The 14294-nt window shown below is 34.3% G+C and overlaps 1 protein-coding gene across 1 annotated transcript in view; it reads left to right on the top strand.

The window, feature by feature from the left end:
• Window positions 1–14294, top strand: part of CFAP47 (cilia and flagella associated protein 47) — a 342945-nt gene that overhangs the window by 188256 nt on the left and 140395 nt on the right. The window contains 1 exon segment of the mRNA XM_027782493.2: window positions 7887–8024. Coding sequence (XP_027638294.2) covers window positions 7887–8024 — 138 coding nt within the window.

The following is a 14294-nucleotide window of genomic DNA, read 5'->3' as shown; positions in this document are numbered from 1 at the left end:
CCCTGAGACAAAATGCACTTTCTATCAGTAGGAGTCAGTTTTCAATGAAATTTGCAACCATCAGAAATGTTCACCAGGAAATACTGAGGATGCACTATATTTTAACTTATGCTTTTTTTTTCCAGGCTTTAAAGATTTAGGAATATTCTTCTCTTCTGGCTTAGAAAACCCCCATTTCTTTTATATATACTGAAAGTATCAGTAGAAGGATTTCCAAGGGATCTATCAATTAATAAGACGTGGTAAAATCCATGCCTTCAAAGGGACAGAGATGGTGTGTTTGGGTTGACATCTCCTATGCTCTGTCATTCCCCTAACTTCTATTACAATGGTTTCTGTTACATTTGGAAATATTATATGTTCACTGAATGAGAAAAAAAGAGAACAGCCAGCCTCCCTAATCTGACAGAAAAGTTATTGGTTCAAAGACTGGGAAGCCACGTATGTTCTTTCTTTTCAGCAACCGTTAGCTTATTTTATGCTTTAAAATAACTTGATAGAAGGCTGAAGTTATCCTTTAAAGACAGACAGGGCTCAGTTATCTACCCCTGGCTCAGTGCTTGCTTTAATCACTACCTTAGGAAATGGTGTTAATTCTTCCTCTGGAGCAGGGACAGTTTCGATTATGTCACAGAAACCTCTACACATTCTTTAATAGTTCAGCTGCTGTAGGAGGGAGAGGGGTGAAGGAAAGAGAGGCGACTGTCACAGGTTTGAAAAGCAGCAGCTGATTTTGCTGTCTGGTGTTAGGTGTGATACTAACCTCCCTACCATGTGTCCTATCTAAGGTAACATCAATTAGGAAGCACTTACTTTGTGGCTTCAAGGAGAATGGAAGTCTGTCTGCTTCATACTGTGCAAGGCTGGGAAGTCATATTTGTTCCCCAAAGCAGAATTTTTAGCTCCTGGGAAACTTTAACGTCAAAGCTGATATATATATATATATGCATTTTTTGCACTTTTAAGATTTTTTTTTCAGCAGCCAGCTTGAAGCTTGAGGATCACAGATTAGATGTAGGTGACTCAAGTGGGAATTAATTATGACTCAGGAATCTTAGTCCTCTCTAGGTTCAAGATAGTAGAACTAAAGTATAATTTAAACAGCCAAAAAGAAAGGTACTCTTTATTAAGTACTGTGAATTTGTTTAGAGGGAAGTAAATAATCCATGGAGTCAACACATTGAATGATTGAAAATAAAAAGTGATGTTCAAAAACTATCCACAGAACGAATAAACTTTATCTTGTGGGGAAAAAAGAACAACTATTTAGATGTCTCTTTGAAGACTGTCATAGTGCTGATGGATGATTTCAAGTTTATAACTCCCTGACTTGTAACTATAGGACTTTGTAGCCTTGGTCTGCTAGTGCTGTTTTTGTTGTATTAAAATAAATTGTCATAAAAGGACTTTTACCATATAAGTTGTACTGAGTAAATGGTCTTCATTTTTCTGTTGCATTCAAAGTCCTTTTTGTTGCAAAATTACATAGTTAGAAAATTATACTACTTTGCTTTTCTTCTTGCTATTTTATGATTGCTAAGCTAAAAATGGGCCCAGTTCTTTTCAAGAGTCCATTTGGAAGTATTCCAATAGAGGGCTAATAATATATGCTTTGGCTGGTTTGTAGCTGTATGACAGCTTTAACATAAAAATAATAGCTAATGAATGCCTCACACAAGATTCTGGCACCAGATAGAATTCTCCAGCAATCTCTTTTCTAAGTAACTGAGCAATTTTCTTTAGATTTGATAAAGCATCTTTTACATACTACATTATCTTTTATCAAACTCTTATTTCTTCTTTCCACAGAATAGACCAGAATTTTTCCAGAATAGACCAAAGCTTGTAATTTAAAAAGCTTGAATATTTCTCATGCAAAAAATACACATCTGTTATAGTCAGTGTACTTTTATCCATAAATTTTTTTCTAGCTTTTGGAGTGGAGCTTTCTAATTTCATGTATTACCTTTCATTTGTTTTTTAACTATATCTGTACTTAGTAGGCAGCACTTTTCCATGCTACTTGGAGCTTTTGAAGCTTACATTGAAGAAAAAGGGCAATATATTACAGTCCATGGCCTGTCAGACTGCAGCTCTAGGACAATTTTAATAAAACGGTGAAGATCATGCCAGTACATTCTAGCCTGTAAATGAATTGATTAAACACATTTTTTCAACAGTATTTTCCATTCAACACTTGTGTGAAATCTGATTTAGAAAAGAACATTATCCATTTCTTTGTTTGGAGGACTTCTGCAAATTGATCTACTGATCACACTAATTTCAATGGAATCATAAAATCACGTGCGGGAGGAAGACAGTCTGTAGCTTCTCATCGCCGTTGCTGTATCTCCAGCACCTGTCCATTGTACCTTTGCTTTAAGCACTTCCTCTTCAACTGTGACACCCTAACAAATTGAGCCTAATTTTTCTGTAATAAAAGTTAGAAGGATCTTGTGGGTGCTTGGTTACCACGAATGGCTGTGGCATACCTCCACTGCTGGACCACTGGAGTTCTCTGAAGAAGGGCTGCTCCATTCATACATGCCACCGCCTGGCATGATGAACCCCAGCATACCCTTCCATCTATCCTAGTGCAGTTGGAGTTGCATACTCTCCTGTGCCGTTTCACATTATGGTTTCATTGTCACCTTAAGAACAGACAGTGGGAACTGTAAATAATAATAATAAAAAATCATCTTTATTAAATGCTACAAAACCATGTATGAGTGATAGCTGACAGCAGGATTTGTCACTCACTGATTTCTTCTATGTATGAGTCTTAAAGCTTTTTCTGCTTCATTTTCATTGATGCAGGGAGCAATTAATTTAGTCCCAGTATACCAATAAGTAGTGTGATTTACAGAAACTCTTTAGAATTTACATTTATCATCACAGAGGTTTTCCTGTGCAAAATAGAGATGATAAAGTTTTGTTGTATCCTATGGTAAAGATCTCTTTGTCAGTAGAAAAATCGCCAGAACAATTGGCAAAACTCATCTTTTAAGTTTATCTTACCTCCTCTGTGGAACTTTTCTGAGAACAGCAACTATACATTGATTTCAATGGCCAGGAAAAAAACAACAACCCAAAACCCACCAGGAAAACATAAAACCCCCTCCTCCTACTCCCAAGACGTATGCTTATTAAGATCACGCTGGTATATTGAAACCACAAGCCAAGCATTTCTATATCTTTTTCAGATGTGTGATGAATTGCATGGCCACAGAGCCTTCTGCTCATTTCTAGTTCAAATATTGGGATGTTGTGGGGTTTTATCTCATCTCTCTGCACCAGAAAATAATAATGTACAATACATATCTTCCAAATAGCTCATTCAAATTATACCAAAAGGGAAAATTTCAATATCTCTTGCTTTCTTAATTGGATGCAGGGGTGGGGTATTGTAGTCTATAGCCAGTGAGTCAGTCTAATGTGGTATCGCAATTGCGATTTTATTGGGAAATACAACAGCCTGCCTCCTTTTAAAGAGGTGCATCTTCTCTGAAGCAATATAAGGCTTCAGTATTAATATGTGGATTAAAGTTGTTTAAAATATTTAAACGCTGGGTAGTACAGCTAGAAAACATACAATGACATTTTGACCAAGAAACCTTTTAAAGCAACGTTGTATGAGCAGAAGGAAAGCCTCACAATTTATGTAATTTTTAATTATTAATTTTCAGTATAATTCTAGGAATTCTTGTATTGTTGCTCTGGCAATTTTGGTATTATATATATGCCAAAGGACAACTGAGGAGTGCTATTTTCTAAAATACTTAATGGTGGCATAGTACTGTGGCCAATTGAATCAGTGGGAATAGTATCTCTGTGATGTACATGGTCTTGTTTGTTTTTGAATGAATGCTTTAGAAATTGTCACCCGTGATATTTTGACAAGTTACATTGTTACATAATGTGTGACCAAAGTCAGAGCTGAGCAGTGAGATGCAAGAAAAAAAGCCAGACATTGGGTGGGGTCTGTTAGGTATGAACAAATTTTGATTTATCAGTTGCTTTGCAGTATCAATAAGGTAACATGAGATAGTGCTGCCTTCGCTGGAGATGGTGTAAGCAGCAGCGGGTTCTGTAGGATGACAGTGTGTTCACAACTGAAGGGCCAAAACTTCTTGTATCAAAGCCCTTTCATAACATTAGAGCCAAGTTGAACAGAACCTTATGAAAAAACATAAACATGCTCATTTGTTATTTTACATGTGTCATTTTTGATGCAGTATTTCTGCACCTTTCCAATGTATTTTTTATTACTTCATAGAGTGCTATGGACTTTTTCTTACTCTTCATTGTATAAAATGCTTTTTCCCATCCTGCAAAACGCTTTTTGATTGGAATTTTTTCGTAGCCCATAACTTAAATAAATCCATATATTTATATATCATCAACTGTCTTCATCTGCAGTAATGGGCATTGGATTGCACCATTCACTCCCCAACTAGGAGAGCATTTTGCTTATGAACACTTCCTAGGAAAATATTCTGTCTTCATTTAATGACTCAAGTCATGCAGAGCATACTACGTACTAAGTGTCCTCATTGATAAGGTTTCTGCATTCTATATTAGACCTGAAATTAATACACTTTTTTTTGTTGTTTGCAGTTCTTGCCAGCAATGATTTTCTTTTTTCCCCTAATAAAAATTTTAAATACCTTTGAGCCAGAAGTTGATACTTTCATGCCCATGAAAATTATGAAAGACAATTTATGAATATTTTAAGATTAAGCAGATAAACTGAGTTTAAAAATGTATGCCATCTGTAGTAAAACTGATTATTTTTTTACTGAAATACTCTGACAGATTTAATTGAGTGCCTTGCAGAGATCTGAATACATTACATTGGTCCAGTCACCTTTATTGATCAAGATTTTAACATAATTGTTTGTTTGAGATCTATTTTCCATAAAGAAGGAAACTTGTCAGCAATTCTAGTACAATTCTTCACTGATATTTTGATCAAGTGATTGTCAGATTAATAGCACAGTGGTTTAGAAATTCAAGTAGTTTTTAGTTACCATAGTTCTTCCACTAGCTCTTGAAATATTGAGCATTAGCAATTTACAGTTCTGGAACTTTTCAAGCATTTCAAGATTTGCTGGAAATAAGAACTTAGTTATTCAGAGTTCTTCAGCCAATTATTTTGGTGCTTTGAGAGCACATTTTGTGTAAAGCCAAAAAAGTTAGTTTTACCATCTCCTTACTTACTGATGAAATAAAAAAATTTAAAATCTGAACATTTGCATTCTGACCCTCTTTCTCTCACATGCACATATGCACAGTAAAATATTATGAAATACAGACAACCCTTCATTATCACTGGAAGCAAGGACTAGAAGGAAAAATTACTTAAATTTTAAAATGAAGTGTAACAAAATATTCTGTACTGTAAGGTGGCTTTAGGATTTATGAATTCTGTGACTTTCAGCATTTATTCAAGTAGTTTCAGCATTTATTCAAGTAGTTTCAATGAACTTTGAAGCTATAATATTGCATTTTTTACTCATTAACATTTTTGCTATTTTAAATATATTGATGGTTAGGATGGTATTAAAATTAATGGAGTCTTTCTCTTGCACTTTGCTTCTCTCTAATATTGTGCTGCAATAGACCAAAATTATACTAGAGATTATATATTGAGATAAAATCAGATTACTCAGTATACATCCTAAAATCCATTAGCTATTAGTGCCATCAAAAATGTCATCTTACATCAATATTTGTATACCTTGAGCATTTTCTTCCGACTTCATTCTTCTGAGATTTCTGTAATGGTTTTATTTTTTTATGGTATTTACACATCTCTTTTTTTCTCAAGACTGTTTTTGGAAAATACTTAATGATTTCCTGAAATTGCAATCACTCTCCTGCTTATTTGGACATGATTTCTGGTTTCTGTACTGTGATTAATTTTAGGAATTTGTAAATATTTTTTATTTTAAATAGGTTTTGTTTTGGCTTTTAACTATTTTTATTTTAATATTTGTTTTTTATTTGTACAGAATTTCTTAATAGAGGGAAGAAAATCTGGGATTCCAATATATTTAAATCTATATTCCTTTTTCTGGATTTAAGTACACACCTGTTTCCATTTTTTTCGTTTTGTTTTCAGCTTTGGTGTTTTATACCTGTGCTGTCCAGTTGCTGTCTTCCAGAGAAAAAGAGACAGTGGCAATGTGGAGATGATAAACCTTGCCTCCCTGTAATGATTTAATGTAATCCTTCTTAGCAGAAATAATTTGTCAGTGTGTCTTGTGTAGAAATTGCCACCTGGTGTAGCTACCATTGAGCATATAATGAATTTTGATTTTCCAAGACATCCTGGTAGCATTTGACTTTAGTTATGTTTTTTTGCCTCCTTTTTTTTTTTCTTTTTCCTTTCAAGATTAACATCCTTCTACCATAATATTATTATAAAACTAACCATGAGGCCATTTCATTAAGATTGATCCTTCCTGAAATGATATGAAATGAAACTAGAATGTTTAGAAGCATGAATACAGCCTTCTGCAGAAGTCTGTGATTAAGGGAGGGAAAGTTAAGCCTTGTGGCCTTTAAATGAGATGGGTGTTTTCAGGTACGTGTCCAGGAAGGTTGATCAGCTCCTGGCTGCTAAAGTCACAGCGGCTTCCTGAGCCAGCTGCTGTGACCGGTGTGATGCCATCTCCCCACCTCGCTGCTGCTCCCCTTTCCAGGTCCCACATGAGCCTTTAGCTATTCCTGCTAGTAGGATGCTAAATTCAGCAGTGTGAGGGAGCACAGCACGTTCCGTCTGACATGCGATCTCTTACCACACATCTATCCCTGTCAAAGCTGGAGAAACAAAAAATATAATTAAATGTAGGCATTTTCAAATCAAATTGTTCTCATAAATTTATATTAATTCTCCATTTTGAATTAAAAAAGCTCCACTATGAATAATTTTCCCAAAGCCTTAAAGAGACTTAGTTAAGTTCACTTTAGGAGACCATTTCACATAAATTCTAAGGATCTCACATGGGAAAATTTCTTACTGTATAATATAATAAAATAAGACACCTCCTCAAATTAGATTTTCCTTGTATATATAAGGCAAGAATTAAACCTGCAACATGTATTTATTTCAACTTTAAAACTCTCCAGAATATATTGAAATACTGAGGGACAGTCATTTAGATAAAATAATAATGACATGTAGTATTTAAAAAAATCTATGTAGATTTAAAATTCATAGTCTGAGGCACATAATGCAAGAAACAAAAGTTGCTTATTTACAGCCAGTATATCAATTTTCCCAAAATGATAGTAATGTTATTTAAAGGAATTATATGCATACTAGATTTCTCTAAATTAGATTTTTTATTATCAAATAGAGATCTTCCAATTTAAAAATCATGGTTTTACAATCTCTATGTATTTGATAATCCCTAAATACTGGATTACTACTTAATATACAGTGAAAAAGAAATAATATCACAGGAATATGTTAACTATTAAATTTATTATCTTATAGCACTGGAATGAAACACTGTGATTTAAAAAAATAGCAGAAACAATCAAGAATATGCATAGAAAGTTGTGCTGGAAGGAAAGATTATTATCCACCATATTTTATAACTTTAAAAAAGTGAGTTTGCTTGTATTTCTTATTACTTATCTTTTCATGTACTTATAGAGTAGAAAAACACTTTAGGGAGAAGAAATGGTTATTTGAACTCACTCAAGATATATTTTTTATTACCATAAATTATAATTAGCTGGCTGACATCTGGTGTGGAAGTTTTACTTCATTTTTTATTAGTTTTGAATTGAGGAAGTACTTATACCCGTCTGGCAGTCTGTTTTATAAAGGTAATGCCCTGGCTAATATAACACCTGGTATCTATTTGTTTTAGGTGTAATTTCATTTGTTGCTGAAGATGAAGCCCAGCAGCAGTCTCAACGTAACAGCTCACCAGAGAAGACAGATGGTGAACAGGCCCTTCAGAAATTGTCAACAAAGATACCACAAACTGTTGATGCAGCAAACGTGGGTATGTTTGTTATTACAGATAAGTTCATTGTCAGTTTGTGTAAAATTATAATTTCTTTTAAAATTAGATGTATATTTAGTATGGCAGGCCGTATGCCTGCAAACGGTGCTAAGTCAAATGTTTATTCCAGGCATATATGGAACTTCTCCTTTTAAGATTTTTGAAACTTTTAATTAAATTTTAAGCTGAGCTTGTTTTTTCTGATCATTTTTTTTGCAACAGATGTCACTAATGTCTCTCTTTGTTGGAGAGGGGCAGCATTTTTTAAATGCTTTCTTTTAAAAGAATCCAATAATATTAATAATGCCAATATCAAAGCAGGCAGTTTCTGAAATTCACATGGCTCCACTTCATTCCACTGCGGAAAAAAACCTTTCTTTTAATTGTCAGTCATAGATGCTTCTTTGGTCAGTTACAGTAAAATCAAAAGGAGAAAATTCCAGAATACCTGGTTACTTTCAGACTATCAGCTCCCAGTTTATTCTAAACAGTTTCTGTGCTATTTTTGAGATGGTAAGTGTTCCAGAGGAATACTTTTGTGATTACAAATGTGGACATCAAATAGGAAAAGGTGGTAGTCGTGTTTTTTGGTTTTTTTTAATTAATTTTTCCATTTTCTTCTTTACTTTTGCAATTAAACCTTTGTCTATAGAACTGTACTTTTTCTGGTTTTAAAACTTAATTCAAAATGTATTTAAATTGTCAAACATTATGTTAGATGGCCAAAGAATATTTCTTGTAAAGAAAGCTGCTCAAGGAAAGTTCTTTTTAACCTGAAAAATATATTGTTTTAATCAACATTTAATTTTTAGGAAATTGAAAAAAAGCTTGCAGTTTACCAGAATTTATCCAGTTTTAAAAAGAATTGAAAGCTTGCTTTATTATTAATAAATAATTAATAATTTGTGTCAATACTATACCAATATCAGAAAGTCTGTTCTTTTATAGTCTATTAATATCTGTATTTAATACTCTGTATCCTACCTCTGATATGAAGTGATCCCAAGATTTTACATTCTATATAGACAGAACAGAGGCAGGAAGAAGACAGAAGCTCAGACAAGTAAAATGACTGTCCCTGATCATACCAATAGTTTAATGTTGAGGAGTATTAAAAAAATAAATAAATAAATTTCCCCACAAGCCAGAGCCCTATCAATGGATATACATTGTCTTTCGAATTTACCAGATTCAGTACCACATTCTGTTTTGCTAAATATTTTACATAAATTTTGAAATGCTTTTTTAACACAGCTCAGACTTCTGGCTTGAGGCTTAGGTTTATGGTCTGCAGTCCACTCCTTTTTACCTGCTGTAGTTAAAACTAAGAAAAAATAATAAAGTATTTTCTGTGATTATGTAGCGCTTATATAAAACCAGATCTTACCAAATGTTATTTGTGTGCAAATAGTTGATAATACAATGTGAGTTTAAAATAGAAAGTGAGTAGAAATGGAAGAAAATAATGTAGCAGGACATGCCTAAATGCTGTTTCAAAAGGAGACAGAAAATAATCAGAAAGAAAATAAAGTGACCAAAGAACTAAGGTTTTCCCATAGTGCTTTATGATATAGATAAGACTGTTGCAACAGTGGTAATACGACAATATAGCAAAAGGCAAGTCAGTGCTTGATAAACTGAGGAACAGGGGGTTGAGAAGTTGTCTAGAAATATTAAATAGAGGATTTTCCTAAGCCAAAGGAAAAAATGCAAACTAAATCCAAAAAGAAATGAGGTTTTATGAGGACAGTACAGATTCAGTTCTCCTGTCTGGTATATTTAAGGGGAACACTAGTAATGTTGAACGGTAGTGTTTTTTTAAAATTCTGTCATGAGGAGAACTAGAAATAGGAGGAGGTCTTTAAGGAAGGCACTTAGAAAGAATGGAAATAGTGATTATTTAGTTTTCACTGCTTTTCAAAGGTCAAGAATATTGCCTTGAATTGTCCTCCTACAGCTAGCTTTTTTCTTTGAATTTTCATGTACAGCAACACGGAAACTGGTTGACATTAAAACGTCACAAAATGCACCATTGTAAGTTGACAGAAGAAGGGATTTAACAAAGATTAAATTAAGATGATATATGTACACAGTGCAGTAGAGATGAGAATTAGTGGATTTCAAGTCATTAGGAGGAATTAATCATAGAAGAAATATTGAGAGTGCTACAGGGAAATATTTGAAATAATCTTCAAATCTTTGCTGAAAGCCTGCAAATGTTTGTGAATTTAATTATGCTTCTGTTGCCCAAACTAAACACTTCTTATGAGATATTTAGGCTCTGCAAAGTTAGGAATAATCAGTCTGAAACTAGTATAGGCTGTAATTACAAGTAGCTGAAAATTGAAGGTTAAGAAAATAGTTAAGTGAGTGGATTTCTCAGTACTGTCCCTATCACTGATATGAAGTGAACACATTGTTCTTAGGTAGAAAATCCAGTGCAAGTTCACTGTTTGCTGCTATTGTTACTGTTAAACCTGTGGTGCAGTTTGGTTCCCCATTAACAAGGTGACACTGGCTGATCTTATGCTTTTGGAATGTGTTTTTCAAATATATCAGTGGGTGATTAGTTTAATAACTTGCTGAGAGGGGCCAGGTAATCAGCTCCAGCTCCGCTCCCTTTTTCACTCTACACTAATTTACATTAATATAATCACTCCAGCACACAGGGTCCCATTGGCAGTTGGAGCAATCTGCACAGCTCATTCATATACGGCTGCGTCGAGTTATTGTGTCTTGTCTTTCAGTTACCATCTTTTGCTTTTTTGTGCTATTGTGGAGTTATATCTTTGTCTTATTGTAACCTATGTGTTTCTAGTAAATTGTACTAACTCAAGTTTTATGTCTGCTAGCAATGTTTAGAGCATCATTAGGACTGCTTTCTAAAGTGGGCTTAAAGTAGGACAGGAAATTACTTTTCCCTAATACAGTATAGCTTAATAATAGGATTTTTTTTTTTCTTCAATACAGAAGATATAGCCTTACAGTGCCCATATCCTGGGCACAGCAAGCTTCCAACTCACCTTTAAATTAACCAACTGCTTCTAGTCATTTCACAAAGCATTATCTTCTATCACAACCATTCATTTGTACTAGACATCTATAACTTTTACCACTGTGGAAAGTATCTGATAAAAATGGCTAAATAGAGATGGAATGTTACAAGGTGTGATCTTACTTACTTAATAGTAATAGTCTTTCTGAAGAGTTTTTTTCTTAACTTACTTCAAAGAGGAAGTCACAGAGTCTTAGATATATCCTACACAGTTTTCTTTTATGCCTATATCGATACTGTAGTTTTTAATAAAAATTATTTATTCTTTGGCTTTTTAGAGTAGAATGACTGATGGATATTTCTGCAATTTAGGAGTTCTTAACTGCAAGGTGCACAGCACTAGTAGAACACAAGCTGCTTGCATTTGACCAGAAGTATCACACACTGAAGAAGTGCATCTTAGAGCTGAGAATCCCCAGGGCTACTGTTACCGATGGCGGTAACAGAAAATAGTGGACTTCTGATGTAGAGAATATTAATGTACAGACTTGAATTGGTAGAGGCTGCAATGAGTGTGAGGTTGTCCATAGCTGAATATGGTTAGAAAAAAATCTTTAATGACAAATACATGTACACCAAGCATTTTTGTCTTGCTGTCACTCAATGAAAATTATTCTTTTTAAACATACTAGAAACTACTATCTTGTACACACCTTAACATTCCATATAATCTTCAGGTACACACAGATATGCATTATGTAGTATGTATATGTTGTATTTACCTTTTTTCTTTTTTTCTTTTTTCTTTTTTTTTTCTCCAAATTACATTCTAGACATGAGTGTAGAAGATGATAATTTTTAGAATAGTTTTTATATATGCTTTTTATAATTTCTACCAAAATCACTTCTTATGCTCTTCCAAAGAAGCTAGTGATTCTGAAATTTATTCATGATTTTTTTTACTCCTTCAGATGTAGTTATGAAAAAGCACATTTAGTGCTTGCACTGGAAACCATTGATACAGCAATCCTTATGACAAATCCTTTTTGTGTTGCCTTATACTGAGGGGTGGTGGGGAAGAAAAAAAAACAAGACCCAAACAGAAAAAAGCCTGTAGTGCAGATGTAGTTACAGGGGCTTTCCCCTTTCTAAACTGACCTGGCGTTTTTGTTTTTTCAAAGCATATTTCTGTCTTTCAGGAGGTAACATCTTAGGTTTTTTTTCTCATGGGATCCAAAGGTAAAACAAGGCTAAGTGGTTGCTAAGACTAAAAGTAGGATGCAGCTGGTCTTTCATCTAAGATTTATCTTTAGATTTGCATATGTACCAAAGTGCTGAAATCATAAATAAATATTAGCCATTAATAGATATTTGTTTCACAGTCTGACTAAATGCTGTGAAGCCTCCTACACTTGTCAAAATGCCCTCTCAAAGTAGAGGAAAGTTCTTTACTGTGGAGTCCATGGTGACTTAAACTGAACTGCCCTTGGACAGTTGCCCCTGTGTTGCAGTCTTTGCTGTGTATCTTGTGGGCTGTAGGGAGGATGCTTGGCTCAGCTTCTGCTAGAGCAGCTCAGCTGTCCTTGGGAATTTGATCCAACAGCTCTTCTGTAAAGCAGAGTCAAGAGTGTGAAGGTGGTGCAGTTGCTGCAATGGCTAAGACCTGCACTGTGACTGCAAATCCACTTCTTTTCCAGAAAGCCTCTCTCTCTCTTCAGCAGCAAGCCTCAGCACAGAGCTAGCACTTAAGCATCAGCTTTTAATGTTCCTGCCAGTGGTGATGTCTCACAGAGTTAGCTGAGTGCCTCAGGTGCAGAATGTTTGCTTGTACAACACAGAGGAATTGTGCATGTGCAATTCTTCTGGCTGCCCTAAGCGTTGCCTTTATCAAAAGCTTATACTTCCCATTGTGTTTGTCTTATGGAATGTATTTACATTTTTATGCCATTGCCGAGTTTTTTAATTTGCTTGTGCTTGAAAGGCATAACATCAAAAAGATACACTGCCTTTGAATAAGCCATGCTAAAAAAGCATAGTCAAAGTGGTTAGAGCAGGTATTCATTTTGGCAAAGCCTGTTTAATTATATTCTTAAAGCTAATGTATCCTTCAACCAGAACTTCAATGACAGGTGACATTTTCTAGTCTAAGTTGTCATTGTAGTTCTCATGGTATGTTGCTGTGTCTTTCCCATTGTCTTTAAAAAGTGCTTCTGAGTGGGGTCATTGAGGAACTGTTGCCTTTGAAAGGTAATAATACTTGCACATGTGATCCTCCCAGACTTTCAGGCCTGAAATCAATCCCTGAGAGCTCAACATCTGTGGTAGCACACTAGAGTATTCACATAAGGAAGATAAGGAAATAAATTCTTTGTTCTAGCAACTGTTAAAGGTGATTAAGAGGAAAACAGTACTTAGGATGGCGACAATTTAAGACTTTGCATTTATTCATGATAATTTTTTTAAAAAGAACATAACAACTGAGTATACAATGGTAAATGTTATAATTTATTCAGTATTAATGCAGTAATATAATATCTCACATGCATATTTATGCATATATATACTATCTAACAGGAATATTCTTAGACATCATTTTATCTACCTCATAAATGTTGATTGTGTAATTAAGCTATTTTTCAGTTTAATCTTTACACTGTATGTTCAAGTGTATTGGGCTCCACCTTAAGGTTTGTTTGTTTTAATTGAATCTTCCTCTTCAGGAAAAAAAAAGTTACAGAAGATATATCTAAAGAAATAATGCTCATGTAAACTGCATACATATTTGAAAATATAAAATACCAACCGGGGATTGCTTTTTTTTTTTTTTTTTTTTTTTTTTTTTTGATAGCATTTTGATATTTGCAGCAATACTTACGCTAGTGCATACAAACTTTTGGGGATGTTTAGCATATGTGCAACATTTAGGATTAGGCTGCTTTATGCTTTTTTCCTTTGTCAAAAATAACGTTTAATTATTTTTAGCTTTCTCAGTAGGTGCCCTTCTGCAGTACTGCAGTCTGCTAAGTGTTATGCATTTTCCTGTGCCCTTTTGAGACTCAGAGCAGCTTAATTCCCCTAATAAACTAATGTATTGTTTTGAAACAATTCAGATGTAGCAATGCTTCAAGGACCTATGGCCCAAATGGAATTTTGTGGGGCATGGTATGTGTGCAATCAAAAATCTGTGCAAACAAAGCATGGTAGCCTATTTAAAATTAATAACAAAAGTAATCTGTAATTGCTCACAGTGTAAGACTGCTGGTGAACTTTAGGTT

This window comes from Falco peregrinus, chromosome 4 (genome assembly GCF_023634155.1).
Source record: "Falco peregrinus isolate bFalPer1 chromosome 4, bFalPer1.pri, whole genome shotgun sequence".
Lineage (NCBI taxonomy): Eukaryota > Metazoa > Chordata > Aves > Falconiformes > Falconidae > Falco > Falco peregrinus.
The sequence above is the reverse complement of the archived record's forward strand: the minus strand, read 5'-3'. Positions and strand labels throughout refer to the sequence as shown.